Source organism: Arvicola amphibius, chromosome X (assembly GCF_903992535.2).
Source record: "Arvicola amphibius chromosome X, mArvAmp1.2, whole genome shotgun sequence".
In the NCBI taxonomy this organism is placed as follows: Eukaryota; Metazoa; Chordata; class Mammalia; order Rodentia; family Cricetidae; genus Arvicola; species Arvicola amphibius.
In genome coordinates this window covers 74,128,135-74,150,503 of record NC_052065.1, presented here as the reverse complement: position 1 = coordinate 74,150,503, position 22,369 = coordinate 74,128,135, and the positions used below count along the sequence as shown (strand labels likewise).

At 32.1% G+C, this 22,369-nt stretch overlaps 1 protein-coding gene across 2 annotated transcripts in view; it reads right to left on the bottom strand.

Moving 5' to 3' along the window:
* Klhl4 (kelch like family member 4) overlaps positions 1–22,369 on the bottom strand; it is an 85,132-nt gene that overhangs the window by 4,803 nt on the left and 57,960 nt on the right. The window contains exons 5-9 of one of the 2 annotated variants that reach the window (XM_038316235.1): positions 21,184–21,396; positions 10,739–10,925; positions 5,827–6,051; positions 4,332–4,494; positions 2,316–2,528 (exon numbers count right to left, since the gene is read on the bottom strand). In XM_038316235.1, the coding sequence (XP_038172163.1) occupies positions 2,316–2,528; positions 4,332–4,494; positions 5,827–6,051; positions 10,739–10,925; positions 21,184–21,396 (1,001 nt within the window). The remainder of the gene's footprint in view (positions 1–2,315; positions 2,529–4,331; positions 4,495–5,826; positions 6,052–10,738; positions 10,926–21,183; positions 21,397–22,369) is intronic. The other variant, XM_038316236.1, reaches the window with a different exon arrangement.

Below are 22,369 nucleotides of genomic sequence, written 5' to 3'. Positions count from 1 at the left end.
GAAAAGAGACAGGGTAAAATAGTTACTTAAAAAAGTAAAAAAAAAAGACATAACTTTATAGCTAGAAGTAAAGTAATATATAAAAAAAGAATAAGCCATGTAAATTTTGAAGATACACACGGAGTCTGTATCCTACATATTTCTTTATTGACCTTGAATTTTTTGATTGCTATAAGCAAATGGCAGCAGGCTGACAGACGGGATTGTAAACTAGACTGTTAAGTGGAATCAACCTACTTTAGGTCTATCTTAACTTTTAAAAGGAATTTTTAAAAATGCATTTCTTTGGAGAAGAGCTTTTGTTTTTATTTCTACAACAAACAAAAACTGTGGATTCCTTCCAGGTTGATAATCAGGTTTGATTGGGCAAGGGCTGCTGATATTGACAGATGATATATATCAGCAAAAGTTATATCTTGTCTGTCAGGACTTAGCGATTATCTCGATATTTACAGGGGCTCCTAAAGAAGCCTTCACCCACAGATATCAGGAAGCAATTTGGAGAACATGACACCTATATTCCAAGAAAGATGGAGCAGATGGTTGGTGATTATTTGGTGGGTTATGGATGTTTCTTATCATTAAAGAAATATAGCAATATAGGATAAGAAGACAATTATTAATCTCTGTTATTTTGCACAGGCATTGATTTGGGTATATTTATACAATTTAAAGTTATTTTTGTTATAATGTATATGTTTCTACTTTTATTTTGTGTATTGTGCTTATACAGCTCATTTAGAAATACAATGTATAATTAGGATATGTGGTGAGTAGTTAATCTATACAAATGAGATTTTTAGTTATATCATGTTGGGAACAGTGAGACCCCAATCCTGAATTTCTTGTAATCTCCTGATCTGAGTGCCTACGGCTGCTCTGAGCACGAGAGCTTCAGGAGTTCCTGATGGCAGAGTGGTTTCTGGTGGATTTGGCTGGGGCATGGCTATCTCTATATAATCTGCCCCTGAACACAATAAAGGGGGCATTCTTGGGGAATTCAAGGATGACCCATGTCGTTGTCTCTCTCTCTGTGTGTGTTTGTGTATTTTAACCTCCTGTCCCTTGCCTGAATCTCACGAACTAGGTAAAAGTGCACCGAATGCAGACACGGCTGATAATTGCTTTTGTTGTGTATACTTTTACAATGTTAAAGATAAAATATTTTATTTTTATTTAGAGAAAAGGGGGAAATGTGATAGAATGTTAGTTAAAGATATATTTGTTTAATCTGTGGAATATTTGTTTAATGATATAAAGATGTGTTTTAATCTTTTATGTTGCATTTGTTTAATTCTATAAAGTTGTGTTACTTTGCCTGTCTAAAACAACTGGTCGGCCGGGCGGTGGTGGCGCACGCCTTTAATCCCAGCACTCGGGAGGCAGAGGCAGATGGATCTCTGAGTTCGAGGCCAGCCTGGTCTACAAGAGTTAGTTCCAGGACAGGCTCTAGAAACTACAGGGAAACCCTGTCAAGAAAAACCAAAAAATAAAAAATAAATAAATAAAACAACTGATTGGTCTAATAAAGAGTTGGATGGCCAATAAATAGGTAGGCAGGAGAAGGATAGGTGGGATTGCCTGGTAAAGAGATTAAACAAGAGAAGAAAAAGAGAGCCAAGTAAGAGAAAGAGGAGAGAGGACACCAGGGGCCAGCCAGTCACAGATTAAGAAGAAAAAAAGATATATAGAATAAAGAAAGGTTAAAAACCCCAGAGGCAAAACAAAGTTAAAGAGAAATGGGATATTTGAGTTAGAAAAGCTTGCTAAAAACAAGTAAAGCTAAGGTCTAGCATTCATTAGTATGAGTAGGTCTCTGAGTCTTTATTTGTGATCTGGGTGGAGAACCCCCAAAGAGCAAAGAGTAAAAACAACTAACTGTAAACTTCGCTTTGAGCAAGGAAATATTTATTGCAATAAGTAAGGTTGTTGTTCAGAAAAGTAATTTTGTTTGGAAATTCTGCTTATATTTTTGACAGTTCTTTTTATTATCACTTCGAAGACCAAATTGAGTTTTGAAACAGTAAACTTTATTTGATTTGAATATCATGACTGATTGATATCTTTGCATAAAATGTCCTTATTCATTTATCTCTTTTGTGTCATTACTTTATAACATAACTAAACAAATATGTTTCATAAAGTTTAATACTAAATTTATAGGGCCTTTTACAAAATACTTTGTGTTTAAGCATAAGTGTAGAATGTTACAAAGTACAAATCTACTTTAAAAACTAATGTATCCAATTACATTTTGGTAGTTCCTTTTTTTTCTAATTAAAAAAGTCCAAATAACCACATGTGTAAAAACTTACCTTTCTACACAGTCAGAAAGCCTGGAGCAGTGGTTAGGAGCAGGAGCATCATGTCCCCCTACAACATACAAGTATCCATTGTGCGTTGCTACACCTACACCTCCACGTCTCTTTGACATTGGAGCACACAGACTCCACTTGTTAGTGTGTGGGTCAAAGTACTCCATTGACTTGAGGCAAGAACTTCCATCGCGCCCACCAATAGCATATACCCTACAAAAAATATAAACACACACATACATATATACTCATATGTGTGTACATAGTCACACAAATTCATTTACAGAAATGACTATGAAGGCATTTTTATTTTCTCACACTTTATAACATATGTTCTAGTCCATTGTTGTTGTCAACAGAAAGACTGGATTTGTGAAAGAGTATTTATCTATGGCACTTGGTAAAGTGTAGTCTATTCCAAATAATCCTCTTTTATTTTTGTCAAAGAAAATTTGACTTAACGCTGAAAGATCTTGAAAATATTTATATGCAGAAATTCAGAAGGTATCAAGAAGATTTATTTTCACATGTAGTCCCAACAATCAGTTACAACAAAGTTGCAGTTACAGGAGTTCAAACTGTTTCACTTCATATTTTCCTGTTTAGTATGAAATATAATATTTTTCCTAAAAGTTGTCTATATAAGTCAACTAATAAAATATAAAAAAAATTGAGAAGGTGGATTATCCTTATGAAGAAAATGTAATTATAAAATGTTGCTTAATGACTTATAAATATCAATTATTATAATATATAATGCTTTGTTTTAAATATTATACTTAATAATAAAGATGATAAACAATCTTCAAACCATATGCTTGTAACATTATTTCACACTGAACTGAAAGCAATATAACTCAATAAAGCAAAATGAAATAAATTCAAGTTGATGATTTGAATCTGGTGTTGGGTATAGAGGGGTTATGGAATTGAATCACTTAATATTATCTGGTTAGAACAGTCAGTCAGTTTACAATTATGTGAAACCCCAAAATATTATAGATAGGAATCTCTCTTCTGCTTTAACTATTTACTATTTCTTTTTCTGTTGAGTTCTAAAATACACCTGTGCTGATTTTTTACTAAGCTTATTCATGTTCAGGTACCAATTTCATACATAGTAGTACAGAATCACATAAATCTTGACACTGGTTACCCTATTGTCTCAACTATCTACCATGTAAGCTATGATTTTGAGTGGTTTCATGTCTCTGAAAAACACATATGTAAGTAGCATTATACAGACTAAGCAGGTTATCTTTAATTTATAATATAAGTATAATATAATTTATAATTATATTTAATAATATATGTATATATACATATGCATGAATTTGAAAACAATGAAAAAGGAACTTTAAATTTGCAAGAAAGATATGAAAGGTATATGGGACAGTTTGGAGGGAGGAAAAGGAAGGAAGAAATTATGTAATTATTTAATAATCTCAATAATAGAAAAAAATAAAAATAAAGAAAAACATTATAATTATGTAGTACTGATTCAAGGTTTGGAAGCATCAGGAAAGCTTGTTTTTACAGAATCAGAAAAATGTGAGTCTTCAGGAAGAGCAAAACCAGGTGGAATTGATTACATATGCACCTTAAACTCTCAGAGGAGAGATTGGCAAACAATAACTTACTTTATTCATAAACATAGGAAGACAAATTATTTTTATAAATTTAGAGTAATTCACAGTGCAAAATATTCCACTTATTTAGGGCGAATTGGAAATGATTATCTAAAACAGTGTTCTTCAAATTAATGTGTATATACTTTTCCTAAAGATTTCAGTAAAATGCAGATTCTGATTCTTTTAAGATAAGACTAAGATGTAAATTTTCTCCAAAGACTGCTTATATTTCTGGTACCAGGACCAAATTTTGAATATACTCTATAAATTTTTTTAATGTATTGTAGAAAACTATTTTCCATCACAAAGAAAAGAAGATTCCACCAAATGACTTTTATAATTGTTAATAAGGATGATCTGATAACGCTTGTATATTTAAGTTTACTTGTTATTTAATGCAACAACTCCAACGGTGCTTCTAGGAGTTGACATGCTGGCCACATAATTCCATTGACGTCCATCAGGATCCCATCTTTCTACAGTATTTAGATAACTCCATCCATCGTGACCTCCAACAGCATACATTGGTCCTTCAAGTGTCGCTACACCTAAAGGATAGCATAGTATAAAAGGTCACTTACCTATGCCTTATGCAATACATGTACTTCCACTTTAGAAGCAACAAACTACTTTAAAAACTTTATTTTGTATCTGAAATAGTTTTCTGCCCATGTGAGTCATTAATTGATTACATATTAGGCTAAATATGGTCTTATTATCATAGAAAAACTTTCCCTGACCACTATCTTTCATGATAAGCTATCAATAATCAGATTCTCAATACTTTTTGTACATTCTTCTCACATATATGATTACTAACATGTGTTAGATTGCATTTTTAAAAGCTTGCATTTATTTCTTTTCAGGACATGCATAAGAATTACAATGATATAACAGATAATAACTACATTGTGTATGATTTAACAGAAATAATTTAACAAAACAAATGGTGAGAAAATTCCAGTCCTGGAACTGACACTTAGTACCATAGTACCATATGAAAGTCTATTGTGCTAATTAAAGAAATAACTAAGTGGTTAAAAATGGGTACTGATCTTGCCAAGAACTGGATGAGTTCAGTTATTACACGCATGTCTGGCAGTTCTCAACTGCCTGTAATTCTGGCTTCAAGAGATCTGATACTTTCTTCTGATCTCCAAGGCACCATTTGCATGTTTGTAAGCCCACATATAGATGCATTTGCTTACACATAGTTTAAAAAAAATCATAAAAGCATACTGTGTAAAAAAGTCAAATACTTCATTTTTCAGATACCATAATATTTAAGTACATAGAACGTAGTGTACAGAAATCAATGTACCTTGACATATATTCAAGAGAATTAATGTTTTCCAATATCCTACACAACCTTACTTATCCATAAACTGTGTAGAAACTTCTGCCTTAATTATGCTTTAGAGCTCTGATCAGCAAAAGTACTAATCATAAATATATTTATCCTGTCTTTGCATCTAAAAATCTCTTAATTTCTTTGTGAATGCAAATTTGCTTGTTGTGCAGAGGCATAATTTTCTGACAAGTGCTGATAATACTTTACCATTGTCAAAAATTTTACTCCCAACTGAGCTTGAGGAAAGTGTTCAGTTGCATTTTATATTCTCCATAAAATACACCTTCAGAAAATTAACATCTTCTCTGAAATGGAACCCTTTCAAATGTTGGTAGAAGGGACATAGAATTAAAATATAACATTATATTATAATCAAACATTTCCATGAGCTTTTCAAGTTTGCTTAACCTTCCCAGAACCTTTAAGCAACTGTGATTATTGGAATATCTCCTTTCAAAGTGCTCCTTGATCTAGTATGAAAAGCTTTCCTACATATTTTTGAGAAATTATATAACATTAAATATCTTACCAAGCCCATGTCTATGTGTTGACATAGGAGGCATCACAACCCAGGTTTTGGTAACTGGATTAAAACATTCTACAGTATTCAAAGTTTTTAAACCATCTCTTCCTCCCACGACATAAAGTTTATTATCAACAACTGCAACTCCAAACTGAAGTCTACGACCACTCATAGTGCCAATATGGAGCCAACTGTTGGTTCTGAGGTCATACTTCTCAATTGTAGTAGTACCTGTTAAAGATGTAATTAGCAATAATAAAAGAAAGTTAAAAGTATAAGTGCAGTTATTTAATATTATGGTTCTAATTCACAACATACCATCAGGAAAGAGAGTACAAATTAATTTAACTAGCTCAAATAACAGTACCAACTGATATATAAGGCAAGGAGTGATTGTTCCCCTGCTTTTAAATTAAACTGGAACCCTGAGCAGAAAATAGTGTATTTGGTTATGACATCAAAATAATATTAAATAATACATGAAATGAAATTGTGGGCAATTACAGGTGGTATTAATACATGTTTTATATATATTGAGAAAAAGCTCATCTTAGTTCTTTTATTGCATATCTATATAAAATATAGAATGAATTAATATTCCCTTTTATAGCTTACTAAACCAGTGAACTGAAATTTTAATTATGCTAATAATTATTTTCTTTGTATTTTCTATAATGTAAGAATTTCTTTGTTGTATGTATATAGATGTATGTGTGTGCTTAAAATTATTTAAAATGAATTAAACATTAGACAGAGGATTAAATAATTATGAATTACAATTCGTTTCACATAGGGTTTTGAAATTATTTCTCCAAAATTTTCATGGTGGTTATATGAAGAATTACAGCTGAAGTTATAGAATTCTGAAGAATTACTTCATTGATGAAAGTTTTAAGTTAAGCTTCTGAAATATCAATTTAGTGAAGTAGTATATTCTCACCAGTGAAATAATAAATTCTAACTAATATAATGAATTTTTTACTTCTGTAAACATTGCACTTTGTAATTTACTTAATGTTGCTGCTGAGCATTTTCAGTGAAGGCTGATTTATCACAATGGCTATGAGTATAATGAAAAAACTAAAGTAGACTTAATAAGTATTCATTCCTATAGTTTATCAGAGGGACAAGCAAAACACTTCCCACATGTTCTTTACTGGTGGATTTGTAGGAAAAATACTTCCCTGTAAAAATGAAAATAAAGTTAACATTTGCAGTGTTACTATTGACAGCTGTAAGGTTATGGTCTAAGAGCATATAAAGCAAAAACTTAGGTGGAGCTTATATTGTGTATATAGCTAATTTATTTTGATTTAGATCATCTTTTCTGCACTACAAATATTTAGATGATACAGTTAAACTTAAATACATACACATTCCTACATGATTTCAAATACAGATTTCTGAGAACGTTTTGTTTTTATTACTATTTTCACAAATCATTCTTTTAATTCTTGTAATTTGTTTTATTGTTGGTTTATTCAGTGCAAATTATCATAGCCAATTTAGATTGGAATTCAAAATTAAGCCATGCTAATTATTAAGAAAATATAGATAACAATGGAAAGGTAATAGGTTAGGAAATTACACAAGGCTACATTAGTTATCATAGAAAAATAAACTTGAAATATCTCGATATCCAGGGTAGTAGGCTAACTACAAAAGGTAAGATTTTAACTTCTCTACCGCAATCACAAAAGTTTAGATTAGTACTTTAGAATTTTGAACTTTAAAGATTTTCTCAGTTTCTTTAATCACCGTCTCTGATAACTCAACTATTCAAATTTAAAATTTTTACTCAGATCTTGACTACAGCTTTCTGATGGTTCTTTTATGAGAAATCCTAGTCATTAGCATTAGCTTCCGACATTTGTGTGTTGTCTGTATTTAATTGTAGTTCTGTATTTATTATATGATTCGGAACCAAAAATTAATAATAGAGTACTATATTACTAGACATTAATGGGTAAACTTCAAAAGCATCATCAAGGCAACTGAAACAATACACTATAAAAAAAGGCATATATAGCACTGTGAAAATCTGTAATGATAAATGTTTTTCAATATAATACTGATTTTTGTAAGCAGAGGCTACCCTTTCCACATTTTGTGCATACTACTTAGATTTTGTATCTAATTCCGTACTGTTTTATTGTTGATCATAGGAGCTCACTCTTGTTCAAAAACCTGAAACCACACAGAGTACAGAGGATTTTACTGCTATCCCTTATAGAATTGTATCAATGAAAATAAAGGAAAAAGGACTTCTAGTAAGTATTCATTCAATAACATTTCAAGATTATCAAATCTTAAATTGCCCAATATAGAAATAATAGAAGTTCTCTTCCAGTATTATGGTCAGAGTTATGAAGTATTTTCAAAAGGTACTTGAAACTACTAGCACTTATTATTTTCCTAACATTTGTCAACTTCCCATAGAGCTTTATATGGTGTTTCTATATAGAGACCCTCAAAATGAAAGGTTTACCTGCCTTCAGAACTGAACTGTGATAATAGAGTTCAGTTATAAAAAGTTCCTATTTCATTGATTTTTAGAATCAGTCATGAAACTGGATACACTTACAATCATTTCCATGTTTAAAAAAATCTCTTCATTTAAGGATAACATAGACAAGAAATACTTGAAAATGATAAGATAGAGCAAATGCAACACACACACACACACACACACACACACACACACATAAGAGATTTCTATACTATACCAAAGAAATGGCTCAGTGGATCAAGGTGCTAGCAGCTAAACCTGATGACTGGAGTTTGATCTCAAGAAGACAACTGATGCTTGTAAATTGCCTCCATATGCACACTGTGACACACATGTGCTCACAAAACAATTAATAAATAAAGTGAACAAAGTCTCAATACTTAGAAATGTTTGTATATTGCAGATTATGGTTTTAAACATATCACAAACTAGAACCAGAATTTATAGTGCATAGGTAGAGCATAAGCCTAGCATAAGTAAAGCGCTGAACTGATTCCCAGCACCAAAAGAAAAAATTCTCAACGAATGATAATTGCATTTATGTTTTGCACTTAATACCTTCAGTTTTTAATTTAAGTACCAAGAAGCTGTTAATGCTGTTAATGTTATTCTCTTCAGTGCATTAAAGTCAGAGATAGTGCTTTATGTCTCTAATACCAGCACTTGGGAGGCTGATGCAGGAGGATTGCCATCACCTTTTAAATCAGCCTAGTCTATGGAAGCAATATATGAAAAATAAGGCAATCAAAAAGCAATAAAATGTGAAACTGTCAAAACCGAAATTAATTAGGGTATCCTATAGTATTTGTAATTTTCTGAATAATGCTACTTATATGAAGTAGTTCCAGAATTTTGGAAATTATTACCTCTATAATCTCATTTTCAGAGGTGTTAAATTAGGTATATATTTTGTAGAGTTTATATATTGACAAGCTGTTCTATAATATGGCAATGTTTAAAGGTTTTTTGCATTAGAACTGATAAGATGATGAATATTTATTCTCACAAATTGATCAATTTTGCTCTCACAATACTCTGTTGGTAATCATGGAAGCAGACAATTACCAAGCAAACATCAGACCGGAGATGAGAAAAGACAATAGAGGGCAAATATTTTTTTTTTAAAAAATCTATGTTATATGTATGCATTACAGTATCATAGTGAAACTACTTTATTCTACATTTAATGAGCAGTAATAAAAACAAAAAATTTATCTTCTATATGTTCTTTGCTATTTTCACTTTCTTACTTTTTTGTCCCTCAAGCTCATAATTTATTATTTTAAATTTCTTAGATTCAGATACTCTATTATAATAATAGAAAATTCACTAGGTGAAAATTCTTTGTAATTAATTGGTATATTTCTTATATCTATTCCAATTTGTGGAAATAATGGATTGTTACTAGGATAAACCTTCAAGTTGTAGGTCATTTATTCAATAAAATTTCAGCTTATGATTTATCAGTATTCTCACTTTCTTGTCAATAAACTTAATTATAAAACCATTTCTTTAGTTTGGAGAGATGATTCAGTTGTCAAATCACCAGCTGTCCTTTCACAGGACCCAGTTTCTACTTCCAACACTCAAATGATGGCTAAAAACAACCTGTAACTCCATCCTAAGGGATCTGAAGTCTCTTCTATTCTTCTTGAGATTGTACTCATGGGTGCTAAACATGCATTCACAATCATGTATGAAAACAAAACACCCTTGCATGCAAAATAAAATAATAAAAAAATCTTTGCTTTTTTATTTTAGCCAAAAGAATCATAAAAATGAAAAAGTCACATGAAAATAATAAAGCCATAGACAAAATTTTTCAAGAAGGGGAAGGATAATGGCTTCAGAAGCTGCTCCTTTAATTTCATGGAAGTTTTATTTATATAAAATTAAGCTTATATTGCAATTCAAACTGAGGTTCTTACTGTTAACATTTCAGTATTTCTTATTAGTCTTTAAGCATGTAACAGAGTTAAGAGCACTAACTAGATGTTACTATTGTATTTGGGAAAATACATTTATCTCTTTCAAAAATAAAAACATGGATAGAAAGAAAGATGATAGAGACAGACAGACAGACAGACAGGTAGAGCTGGATAGATAAATAAAATTTCCCTGTAAAGGTTTGACAGAGAAAACTGAATAGTCAAACCTACTATTGTGTTCTTAAAGTAAAATCTCTATTAAGAATTAAGTAAGTCATAATTAATAGATGATGATCCATATGATAAGGAGAAAAATGAGGTCAGAAAAATCACACAAACTACCATATTTATGAAAAATCAGCTTCTTATACACTTACTTAACAAGGATTTAATAGTCTCCTTATAACGTGGAGGCTGTTAGAAATATCTTCTTTTTTTCAAATGGAGATATTTTCCCAATTAATTAATGTGTTGCTTTTACCTTTAGCAGCATCCATACCTCCCACAGCATAAAGTGCCCCCACAGTTGACTTTCTAGGTTTTGTACGAGGGCTTTGCAACATGGATCTTCTCTCAGGCAAGAGATGATACTTCATAGCTTCCATTAATAGCTTCTGACACTCCAGATCATCAGCAAACATTGAACTGTTTTCCAGATCTGCTAGTAACTGGAAAGTAACGATGCATGGTACATATATGAGGAATCCAACATAGAAAGAACATGGTTTATTTCTATAACATGGAATACTAAGTATGGAAACAGATAAGTAAAAATAATTGCCAAAAGTAATCAAAACTAGCTATAGCACACAATGCTAAGTACGTTCATCTACTGCTTAAGGCTAATTCAAACAGTTCATATTTTTGGGTATTTGGGATATTAGAGATGTCATGGAAACATACTCTGTAAAGATATTATCCCCTACATTTGCACTGTATCTTTATCATTACATCACAGCACTATTTTATGTTTTTTTAAAGTGACCACACACACACACACACACACGTATCACGTATTATATATATGTGTGTGTGTGTATTATATATATAATATATATTATATATATATATTATATAATACGTCTCACAAGTAATATATATATTATGTAATATATATATATTATATATAATATATATATATATATTACATGTGTGTGTGAATAATTACTAGTCAATACCAGGAAAAGAGGGTGATAGATATTGTCATTACCTAATACATTATAGGATCCTAAATAACAATGATGAAATGTAGGTGAAATATTGTTTCAAAGAGGAACTGCAGAAAACTAAAAGACATAATTCAGAATGTTGATATGTATTGTACTCTATTTATTTTATTGAAGTTTCAGATCCACACTGGCATAGTACATCAAAAGAAATAGCAAACAAATTTGCTGGATTAAATTGTTAATCTTATACCATAAGATTTCTATGACAATTTTTTTTCTGGTTAACTTTAGTTCTGTTTTATTTTGACTTGTATTCCAGTGAAGCAATATTTTGATTTGCCAGACTGAACTGCAGACATTTGTTAAACATGATATTTGAAATAGGTTTGAAGATTATGCTACAAAACTTTCCTCTAAAAATACTTCATAGATTTATCATGTTCATATATTTTATTTCTTTAGTGTTTGTTTGAAATATTGTGGAAGTCAAAAAAATTCCTGCCCATTTCCACCTTGTCTGAGAGTCAGAGTTTGGAAATTTGACAATCATTGTTGCATGCCCTAAGTCAGGAGGTGATTACTTAGTTCTTTTGAAATTAAAATAGCTCATTCTTGTAAGTCCATGCCATCCTGACAGGTGGTCAGGATAAGCAAATGTACTTCTGCCCTAACCACCCTCTACCCCAGCCCTACCCTTTATGATGGGTATAAAAGTTGTGGAAAAATAAACGCTAGTGAATTTCAGGATTTCTGTCGCTAGAATGTCCTGCTGATACTTTCCATGTTTTCTGTCTCATTATTTTTATGTGTCTTCATATTCTTTACTTATATTTCTTAAATTCCCATGCCTCTACCCTGGTAAGAAGGCTTGTCCTTGACAAAATATAATCAATTGTCTTAGAAACTCTACATGCCCATTTAATTTCATATTACCAACAATATTAGGATATTTTCAAATAAGACATATTTTAAGTATAAAGCATTATTAAAGTTCAGAGAACAATAGTTGTATGATTAGGTATGACACATCCCTTTATTCTAATACAGAGAAGTTTAAACTAATGCCTGCAGAAAAATACCAAATCTAAATAAAGAACACTAAATTTAAGAGCTTTGTATACCCAAGTGCTTCCCAGGCTTTTTCATGCCTAAAAACTATGATGAACAGATTAAAATATATATTATTCAACCTAATTATAGGGTCTAAAAACATAGATTCTAAAAAGTTCATAGAAAATATCTTGATGTTGTTCTGGGAGAATTACAGTATCTAATAATTTTCCTAGTTTCTTATGCTTACACAAATAGAAATTTTCTACATAATCTGAATTTCAACTATCAGTTCTTTATTAAGAATTTGGAGAGAGAGAGAGAGAGAGAGAGAGAGAGAGAGAGAGAGAGAGAGAGAGAGAGAGAAGAAAGAGAGTAGTTATATTTTAGGTATTATTATTGTCTTATCTTTTGGATAAACAATACGCTCAAGAAAGCAGTTGAAGAAACATTGTCTTAAAAAAACAAAAAGGCAGTTGATAATATGTCTATATATATTCAAAGAACATATCAAATTTCATAATTTAATAAACAAGAGGACTCATTAGAAACTATGAGATTGCAAAAGCAGTTCTAAGAGGATATTAATGCTTTAAGAAAACCCAGAATATACAAACAACTTAAAATACACATTGACACCATAAATATAGTAATAACAAACTAAACTCAATGTCAATAGATGGAAAAAAATAACAAAGATTATTGCAGAAAAAAATGGAATGGAGACCAGAAGAACATAACAAAAATCAATGAAATATACTAAGGTAATGGCCAAATTTAACAAGATGATAGGTGAAAAAGGAAACACTACATTAGAAACAGATTAAATTCAGCAAATTGTTAGTGAATACATTCAAAATGTTTATTTAAAAGCTAATGGAAAGTCTGTGATAAGGAGTAAATTCTTAGATAGAAACTACTAAGATTGAATTCAGAGGTTATAAAAAGTGATAATAGTACTATAAAAATAATGAGCCAAAAGATTCAAGAATTATCAAAGTATCCCAGCAAAAAAGAAAAAGACTATAATGATTCACTAATGAATTCTACCAGATCTTTAAAGAAGAATTAACATAACTATGTCTCATAAAATTCAATAAAACGGAGAAAGCTTTCTACAAAAATCATACCAAAAGAAGATAACATTATCCTGAACCTGAAACCAGAGAGGGACACACACAAAAAATAGAAAAATTCAAGCCAATTTTTCCAGAGAAGTTAGATACAAATTATCTCAATAAAATATTTTCAAATGGTCTTGAATAATATATGAAAACCGATAAAAAATATTTTTAAATATGTTTCATTTTCAGTATGTGAAGAAGGTACAATAAATGTATATCAATGTATGTAAAACAATAAATTAATAGATTCAGGAATAGAATGCCACAAGGTGATTGTAATAGATTTTATAACAATATTGACAACAACAAAAGCCTTGAGTGATCTTCAACACCACTTCAGGATAAACAGTCCTACTAGATAGAACATACCTCAAAATAATTAAGAAGATATAAGGAAATCCATATCTTGCTTAAAGTATCACAATATCCAATTCCATATAGTATAATAGGACCACTGTGACAACATAAGCATGGTACCGGAACAAAAATTTGTGCATTCACACACAAACATACACATATAGAGCAATTGAACAAGCAGAAGTTTGTGAAAGAAACTAAATTACTTGGATAGTAAGAAACTGAATGCATTTAATTTAAAAGTAGGGAGTAGACAAGAGTGGCTACTTTTTCCATTGCTACTTAATAAACTGGATTAGCTAAATCAATAAGATAAACAGGTAATAATGATTAAAGTAGAAAATAACTTCAATTATTTATATGTGGTTATGATTATATATGTAAAATGCTTTAAAGATTTATAAGTCTTATATGCAATGAAGAATTTTAAAAAAGTATCAAGATAAAAAATTGATATGCAATGATTAGTAGATTATTTTAATGCCAATCACAGATGTGTTGATGAAGTCATTCCAATCATAAAAGCTATAAAAACTAAAATACCTAGAAATAAATCTATTTTATTATCTATTTAATACATTGGAGGCCAATGTATTCTACCAGGAAAACCCTAAAGGAATGAAGAAGGTAACTGACACTATGAGAAAGGCTATAATATTGAAAGCAATGTACAGATTTAATGCCATCCTAAACAAAATAACAATAGCATTATTCATATATAGAAATAGAGTGAATAATTGTAAAATGCAAACAGAAAAACAAAAAATTACTCCAAATAGCCAAAGAAATTCTAAGTGAGAATAATGCTAAAGTTATAATAATATTCAATTAAAATTTTAGTATAGGACCAGTTTAAAATTAGCATGTTTTGGGCACATAAATATATACACAAAAGCACACATATGCACAATGACACACACACTGAGAGAGAGGAGCATGGGTAGAGAGGCAGAGTAATGGAACAACATAGAGAACTGAGAAATAAACAATAAGCTACATTCCTATTCCTAACTGCTGTGGGGCAATGGTCTTGTACCCTGTGAAGATTTGTCACTTGTATTTTTTTAATAAAACACTGATTGGCCAGTAGCCAGTTAAGAAGTACAGGTGGGGCTACTAGGCAGGAAGTATAGGCAGGGCAATGAGAACAGGAGAATTCTAGGAAGCAGAAAGACTCAGTCTGCAGTTGTCACCTAGACACAGAGGAAGCAAGAAGAGAAGGCCTCACTGACAAATGGTACCAAGCCACGTGGCTAACACAGACAAGAACAATGGGTTAATATATAATGTAAGAGATAGTTAATAAGAAAGCTTGAACTAATAGGCCAACGAGTTTATAATTATTTTAGGCCTCTGTGTGTTTCTTTGGGACTGAATGGCTGAGGCACCAGGCCGGACAGTAACCTCCACCAAAAATGGTGCCAACGTGAACAACTACATCCATATAAAACCTAAGAGAACTTGGGAAGAAATTCAAAACAAAAGAACAGAGTTAAGCATGGAATTTTGGTGGCAGCATTTTCTTGTGTGGGTTCCATTTGCTAGAGAAAAATGCATCTCATTTAAGAGAGGCTTTCTGACTCAAGTTTAGCTGTAAAACCCTGCAGCTCTTTTAAAATGCCCACCACAAAACACTTAAATGGTATTTATGAATAGCCAACAACATGCTTCTTGGTGGTTCCAGGGACCTTGAAATGCCATACAGTTGTAGCAATAAACATGACTCCAGCTTCACCATGAAGCTAGACTATCAGAAAGCTAAGGAATGGGGCGGATCCAGTTGTCAAGTCTACAGCTTTAATCCTAGTCATACCACTTAGGAAATCAAAGACTCATGTGGTCAAAAAAGGAGAGATATACAGTAAAGACAGATTCAGATAAAACAAAACAAAACCAACCTCTAAATGGTTTACAGTATGTTTAAAAATATATGTAGGATTGGGAAAGAAAAGGATAAAGTTGAAAGAGAGAGAGAGACACACACACACACAGAGAGAGAGAGAGAGAGAGAGAGAGAGAGAGAGAGAGAGAGAGAGAGAGAGAGAGGAAAGGAAATGGTGGCATATACCTTTAATCCCAGCACTTGGGAGGCAGAGGCAGCAGACAGGTCTCTGTGAGTTGAAGGACAGCATGGTCTTCACAGTGAATTCCAGTACAAGCAAAGATACACAAAGAAACCCTGTCTCATAAAAACAGAAATTAAAAAGAAAAGGAAAAGAAATAGAGTTCAAAATAAAGCTATGTAAAGATGGAAAATACACAGAAAATCTGGGTACTGTATGTTATTGTACTATCTTTGAGTTGTTTGATGGCTGAGGATGAATCAACCGCTGCTAAAAAACATTTGGTTATAAATGCTGCTGGATTAACATGGCATATAAATTTTGAAAAATGCTTTGACTTCAAAATTTAAGTAAAAAGATACGTTACTTTGGAGAAGAGGTTTTGTTTTTGTTTCCACAGGAAATGAAGGGCTGTAGATTCATACTGGGTTTAGAAAAATCAGGTTTGATCAAGGAAGATCCCCTGAGAAATATCCAATAATGGCATATGGCCCAGATGTCTGAGTTCTACATCCAGAATAGTCTCAAGACTGCTGGCTGAGATGATCAAGCCTCACAGAATATTCCAGTCAGGACTTGCCCATAACTCTAAATTTTCTTTAGGTCCCCATAAAATTATCAGCATCTCTAATCAGCAGGAAGTATCATAGAAAACTATGCCCACATTCCCCACAAATGAATTATGGATGTTCCTCTCTCTCTTTCTCTTTCTCTCTCTCTCTCTCTCTCTCTCTCTCTCTCTCTCTCTCTCTCTCTCTCTCTCTCTCTCTCTCTTTCTTAGTGTTTTGGTTACAAGTTGTTATGAATAATGGTCATGGAGAAAGCTAAGCAAAGGTGATTAGATTCAGAGTTTTTGTTTTGAAAAAAAGTGGGGAAGTGCTGTGGGACAGTGGTTTTGTACCCTATAAATATTTGTTACTTGTATTGTTTTAAGAAAATTCCAATTGGCCAGTAGCCAGACAGAAAGTATAGGTGGGCAATAAGAACAGGAGAATTCTGTGAAGAGGCTCAGTCTGTGGTCATCACCCAGACACAAAGGAAGCAAGATGCTTAAGAGTAGGCATAAATTTTCGATCTCTTACATTGCACCAATCAATTCTAAATGAATCACAGATGAAGAACAAGATCACATGAAATAAGTAAAAAGCATCATGAAAACAAATGTAACAAAGCTCTACAGAATGCAAGAAAATTCTTTGCCAACTATATATTTTAATTGGTTAATAGAATATGGAGTCAGGAGAATACTCCTCCATTGCTGGTTGGAGTGTAAACTTGTACAGCCACTTTGAAAATGATTATAGCAGTTTCTCAGAAAATTGAAAATCAATCTATCTCTAGATCCAGATATACCATTCCTAGACATATAACCAAAGGATGCTCAATCATACAACAAGGACACTTGCTCAAAAATATTCATAGCAGCATTATTTGTAATAGCCTAAACCTCAGAACAACCTAGATGGCCCTCTACTGAAGAAAGAATGAATGAAAAGAAAATGTGGTACATTTACACAATTGAACACTATTCAGCTGAAAAAAAAGTAACATTGTGAAATTTGCAGGCAAATAAATAGTACTAGAACAAGAAATCCTGAGTGAGGTAACCCAGACTCAGAAAGGCAAACACAGTATTACTCACTCATAAGTGGATATTACATGTATAGCAAAGAATAACGAGACTACAATTCATAGTGCCAGAGAAGCTAGGTAACAGAAAAGATGCTAAGAGGGGCACATGGATTGCCCTGGGAAGAGGGATTAAATGAGATCACCTGGTTAAACTGGGGGCAAGGGTGTGGTAAAGAAAAGGAGATGGGAGATGAGAATGTAAGGGAACAGGATGATCAAGTGGGGAGAGGGATGGAGTGGGAGAGCAATGAAAGAGATATCTGAATAGAGAGTCACTATGGGGTTAGGGAGAAGCCTCCCCCCTAGGAAATTGCCAAGGATGACCCAAGCTAAGACTTCAAGAAGTATAGAGTGGTTGACCAACCTGGCCTGACCCTGTAATTAAATTGGTGAATAACACAACTATTATCATAGAGCTTACTCCAGTAACCAGTGGAATCATATGCAGAGATCCACAACCAAGCACCATGGTGAGCTTCAGAATTTCAATCAAAGAGAGGGAGGAGGTAGTATATGAGTAGATCATGATGGAGAAATCTATAGACAGCTTGTGGAAATTTATGAACTCTATACTGACAGCTGTGGAGGCTCCATGGGACCAAATTATGCCCTCTAAGTATATGGGAGACAGTTATAAAGATTTTAGTATTTGAGAGGCTCTTGGCAATAGGACCAGTATCTCTCCCTGGTGCATGAGCTAGCTTGTTAGAGCCCATCCTCTATAATGGGACCCCATGCTCATCCTTAATGCAGTGGTGAGGAACTTTGTCCTGCTCCACCTTACTGTGCCATACTTTGTTGATTCTCCATTGTAGCCCCCTTACCCATAGGGTAGACTGAATTGGGGATTGGGCTGTTGGGGAGGCAAGGGGGTGGGAGGAGAACTGTGGTGGGAATTTAAAATGAAATTAAAATAATAAAAATAAATGTGATTTTAGAAAAGGTTAATATCTAGAATCAACAGAAAACTCTGAACTTTAAATATCAAACACAGATGTAGGAAGTCCTTCTGTATATGTTGCTTTTATTGGTTAATGAATAAAGAAACTGTCTTATGCCTGTGCAAAGCAGAACTTAGCTAGGCTGGGAAACTAAACTGAATGCTGAGAGAAAAAAGGTGGAGTCAGGGAGAAGACATGTAGCCCAGCCAAGATAGTTGTTGGAACTTTACTCGCATAACCCACAGCCCCGTGACAATACACAGATTAGTAGAAATGGATTAATTTAAGATGTAAGTTAGTCAGAAATATGCTTAAGCTATTGGTCACATAGTATTGCAAATAATATGGGTTCTCTGTGATTATTTCAGGAGTCCGGGTGGCCAGGAAACAACAAGCGACCTCCTACTACAAATTTATTAAAACAATAAAAGGAAAAATGAATTGAACAGAACAGATAATCCTCAAATTAAAAAACACAAATGGCCATTCAACATAGGTAAACAAGTTTCAACATCCTTAGCCAACAGGAAAACACAAAATAAGAATGCACTGAAATTCCATATTAATATATACCTCTAAGAAAAATAATTTAAAAAGGTATAAAATTTAAAATTTAAAAACTCCAATGAGTAACATATTGGCATGATATAAGAAGAAATAAACCTTTATTATATATTGCTGTCTCAAAAGTAATCTGGTAAAAAGGAACTAGTAGGAAGTTTCCTAAATATCTACAATAGAACTACTATATAATCGAGCTACATAATCTGAGGAATATTTCCAAAGAAATATAATTCAGCATCCTATGTAGATAGTTACCTGTGCACCCATTATTATTTCAACACTACTCAAAAATCTATGATATGCAATAAATATAGATGCCTACCAACAGTATGAAATAAAACAGTGCTTCATAAAGAAGAACTAGACAATAGTATCTATAAGTTAATCAAGTGAACTAAAGACCATTCTCAGCAAAATAAGCTATTCAGAAAGACAAATAACACCTTTCCCATGCATGTACAAAATCTAAATTTAGTTATATGTGTGTGTTCTGATGTGTGTGTGTCTTCTACTTCGTGACGTGCTTATTTGTGAGAGAATAAAAGGAAGGCAAGAGGAGGACAAGGGATGTGACAGTAAGCTGAATATCAACAAACTATAATAGATGCATATGAATGAAATGTCATTATGGAAAATTTAATTGCATTGTATATAGATTTAAAGATAAAAAATAATGTTAAGCAAGCATTTTTCACTTTATTTGAATGGGAATAACAGCCACCTTAGAAAATACATTTTTCCTATTGTTTGGTTTGATAATAATGGCTTATGAAATCACATCCAAATAAGTAACAGATGAATATTAAGAGAGAAATTATCAATACATTAACATTTGTTTTTCAATATTAACATTTAATTGGGGAATATGTTATAAAATGTATGAATTTCGTATTAATTTTACAAGATCTCTTTTCTTTCTACAATAAATGATTTGAGGCACTTTAGCCAGATTCAATAAATATGAAACTCATATGAGCAATGTGCTTTTCTATATTGTATAAATCATACTTACTATAAGATCTGTTTACAAATGACAAATTTTTATTAACACAAATATTGCAATAATAGGCCTGCACTGCATTTGATGTTAAAACTGAACAACATGCTGGGCAGTCATGGTGCACACCTTTAATCCTAGCATTCAGGAAGCAGAGAAGGCAGATCTCTATGAGTTTGAGGTCAGCCTGGTCTACAAAAGATAGTTCCAGGACAAGCTCCAAAGCTACAGGGAAACCCTATCTCAAAAATCAAAATCAATCAATCAACCAACCTATCAATCAATCAATCAATCAAACAAACAAACAAACAAAAAGAACCTAAAAAACAAAAGAAAGCAAACAAAAACCCTGAACAACATATGAGCCAACCTTGGTTCTTAACTAAGGACATTTATTTTTAGAATCGTCTTTTCTGTAATCCTTTAGTTCAGTACACATAATGAGAATACAATTATAATGAGTGCACATGAAAGTACAGGAGCTTTCTTTCAATTTCAGGAGATATTTGCCCATGTTTGTATGTAATATCCTGTATCTAACTCCTCCTAAAGCCCCTTACATGAAGCTGCTCTCTTGATTATTAACCACTTTGCTTAGAAGGTGTGTTGAATCAGGAAAGGAGCCCCAATCATTTTCCTTATTTGTTACAATAAAAACTGAAACTGATGCATATTATGATGTTTAGAATTATCTGTAGGTTACTCTTTTCAGCTATGTTTCTTTTTCTCCATTATTAATAATTTCAATTGAAGAGTAAGGAGCCCCAATCATTTTCCTTATTTGTTATAATAAAAATCAAAACTGATGTGTATTATGATGTTTAGGATCATCTGTAGGTTACTCTTTTCAGCTATGTTTCTTTTTCTCCATTATTAATAATTTCAATTGAAGAGTATGTTGTTCTATGAAGTGAATCCTGTATTCACCATTATTAGATATTCTTTGTAAAACTGGATGGATAATGACTGGTCTGCTGCCTAGTGGTAATTTAGAAATCCAATTTACATTACCTTAATAAATTTCCATACCTGTGGTGAAAGTAATGGCAGTCTGATATAAGAAAGCAGCTTCGCCAGATCTCGTTGCCTAGTCTGAACATCATGACCTACCCACTGCATAAGAGCATGGAAAATTGTTTCTTCATCAGGCACATTAATATCATCACTACACAGAAGTTTTGATATTTCATTAGCTGGAAGCAGAAGGAATTCTTGATTCTTTACTACATCAATGAAATGTTCCTACAAAAAAATTACAACATCTTGTGATAAAGTAGTTGAGAATCTGTTAAATAAAATAAGAGGGCAATGTATTTTATTTTGTTAATTTACCTAAAGATCAGAACACACATTTTACTATATGTAATGTAAAGTTTCCTCTTGCAATTGCCATATATATTTAATGTAATATCAAAGTACAAGCAACTATGTTTCAATTTTTCATTAAAGCACGCCCATAATTTCTAGTTCTTAAATACATATTATTAACATGGGTTATTTCAAATATTTATATAATTGAATGCTTCAAACTTTTTAAGTATATAAACTATTATACTCTTGAAACATAATTAAGCATTTGCTTTGTAGATTGAGTTTTGCATAAAAACAGATATTGTGGGGAATCTTAAAACAGATTATAAATAATTTGGAGTTTTAACTAAATCAAATAATTACATTACTTCTACTTCTAGTTTAATCATTAGCAAAAGGAGAATAAGTATCAAAATTTTGTATAAAGTAAAAAAGAAGGCTGATAATTCCATATTGAAATGCTGATGGCTTAAATTCCTAAATCAGTATGCCTATTTAAACAGTGAACCCTTTTGTTACTAAGGCAATCAGTTGAGACAAAACTGATGTTCTTCCTGACACATACCACTCTGGCTAACATTCCTCCCATTTATAGAAAATTATTGCAATGTTGTTTCACACATTAATTAATAATTATACAAGTGGTAAGTAATCACTATTGGATCTTACGAAGAGATGGATTACTCTAATGACAGACATGCAGTACACATTGTTTGATCTCCTATATGAGTTGAAAACTCTGAACTCTAACATTAATATCTGAAATCATGTTTACTTTATTTTGCTCAACTATACAACTGTCTTTTCTAGGTGACAGAGTATTTATAGAAATGTTAAGAAAAAATAACCAAACACCAGGCCAAGCTCCAGGAATCCAGTTGAAAAGAAGGAGGAGGGGATATAT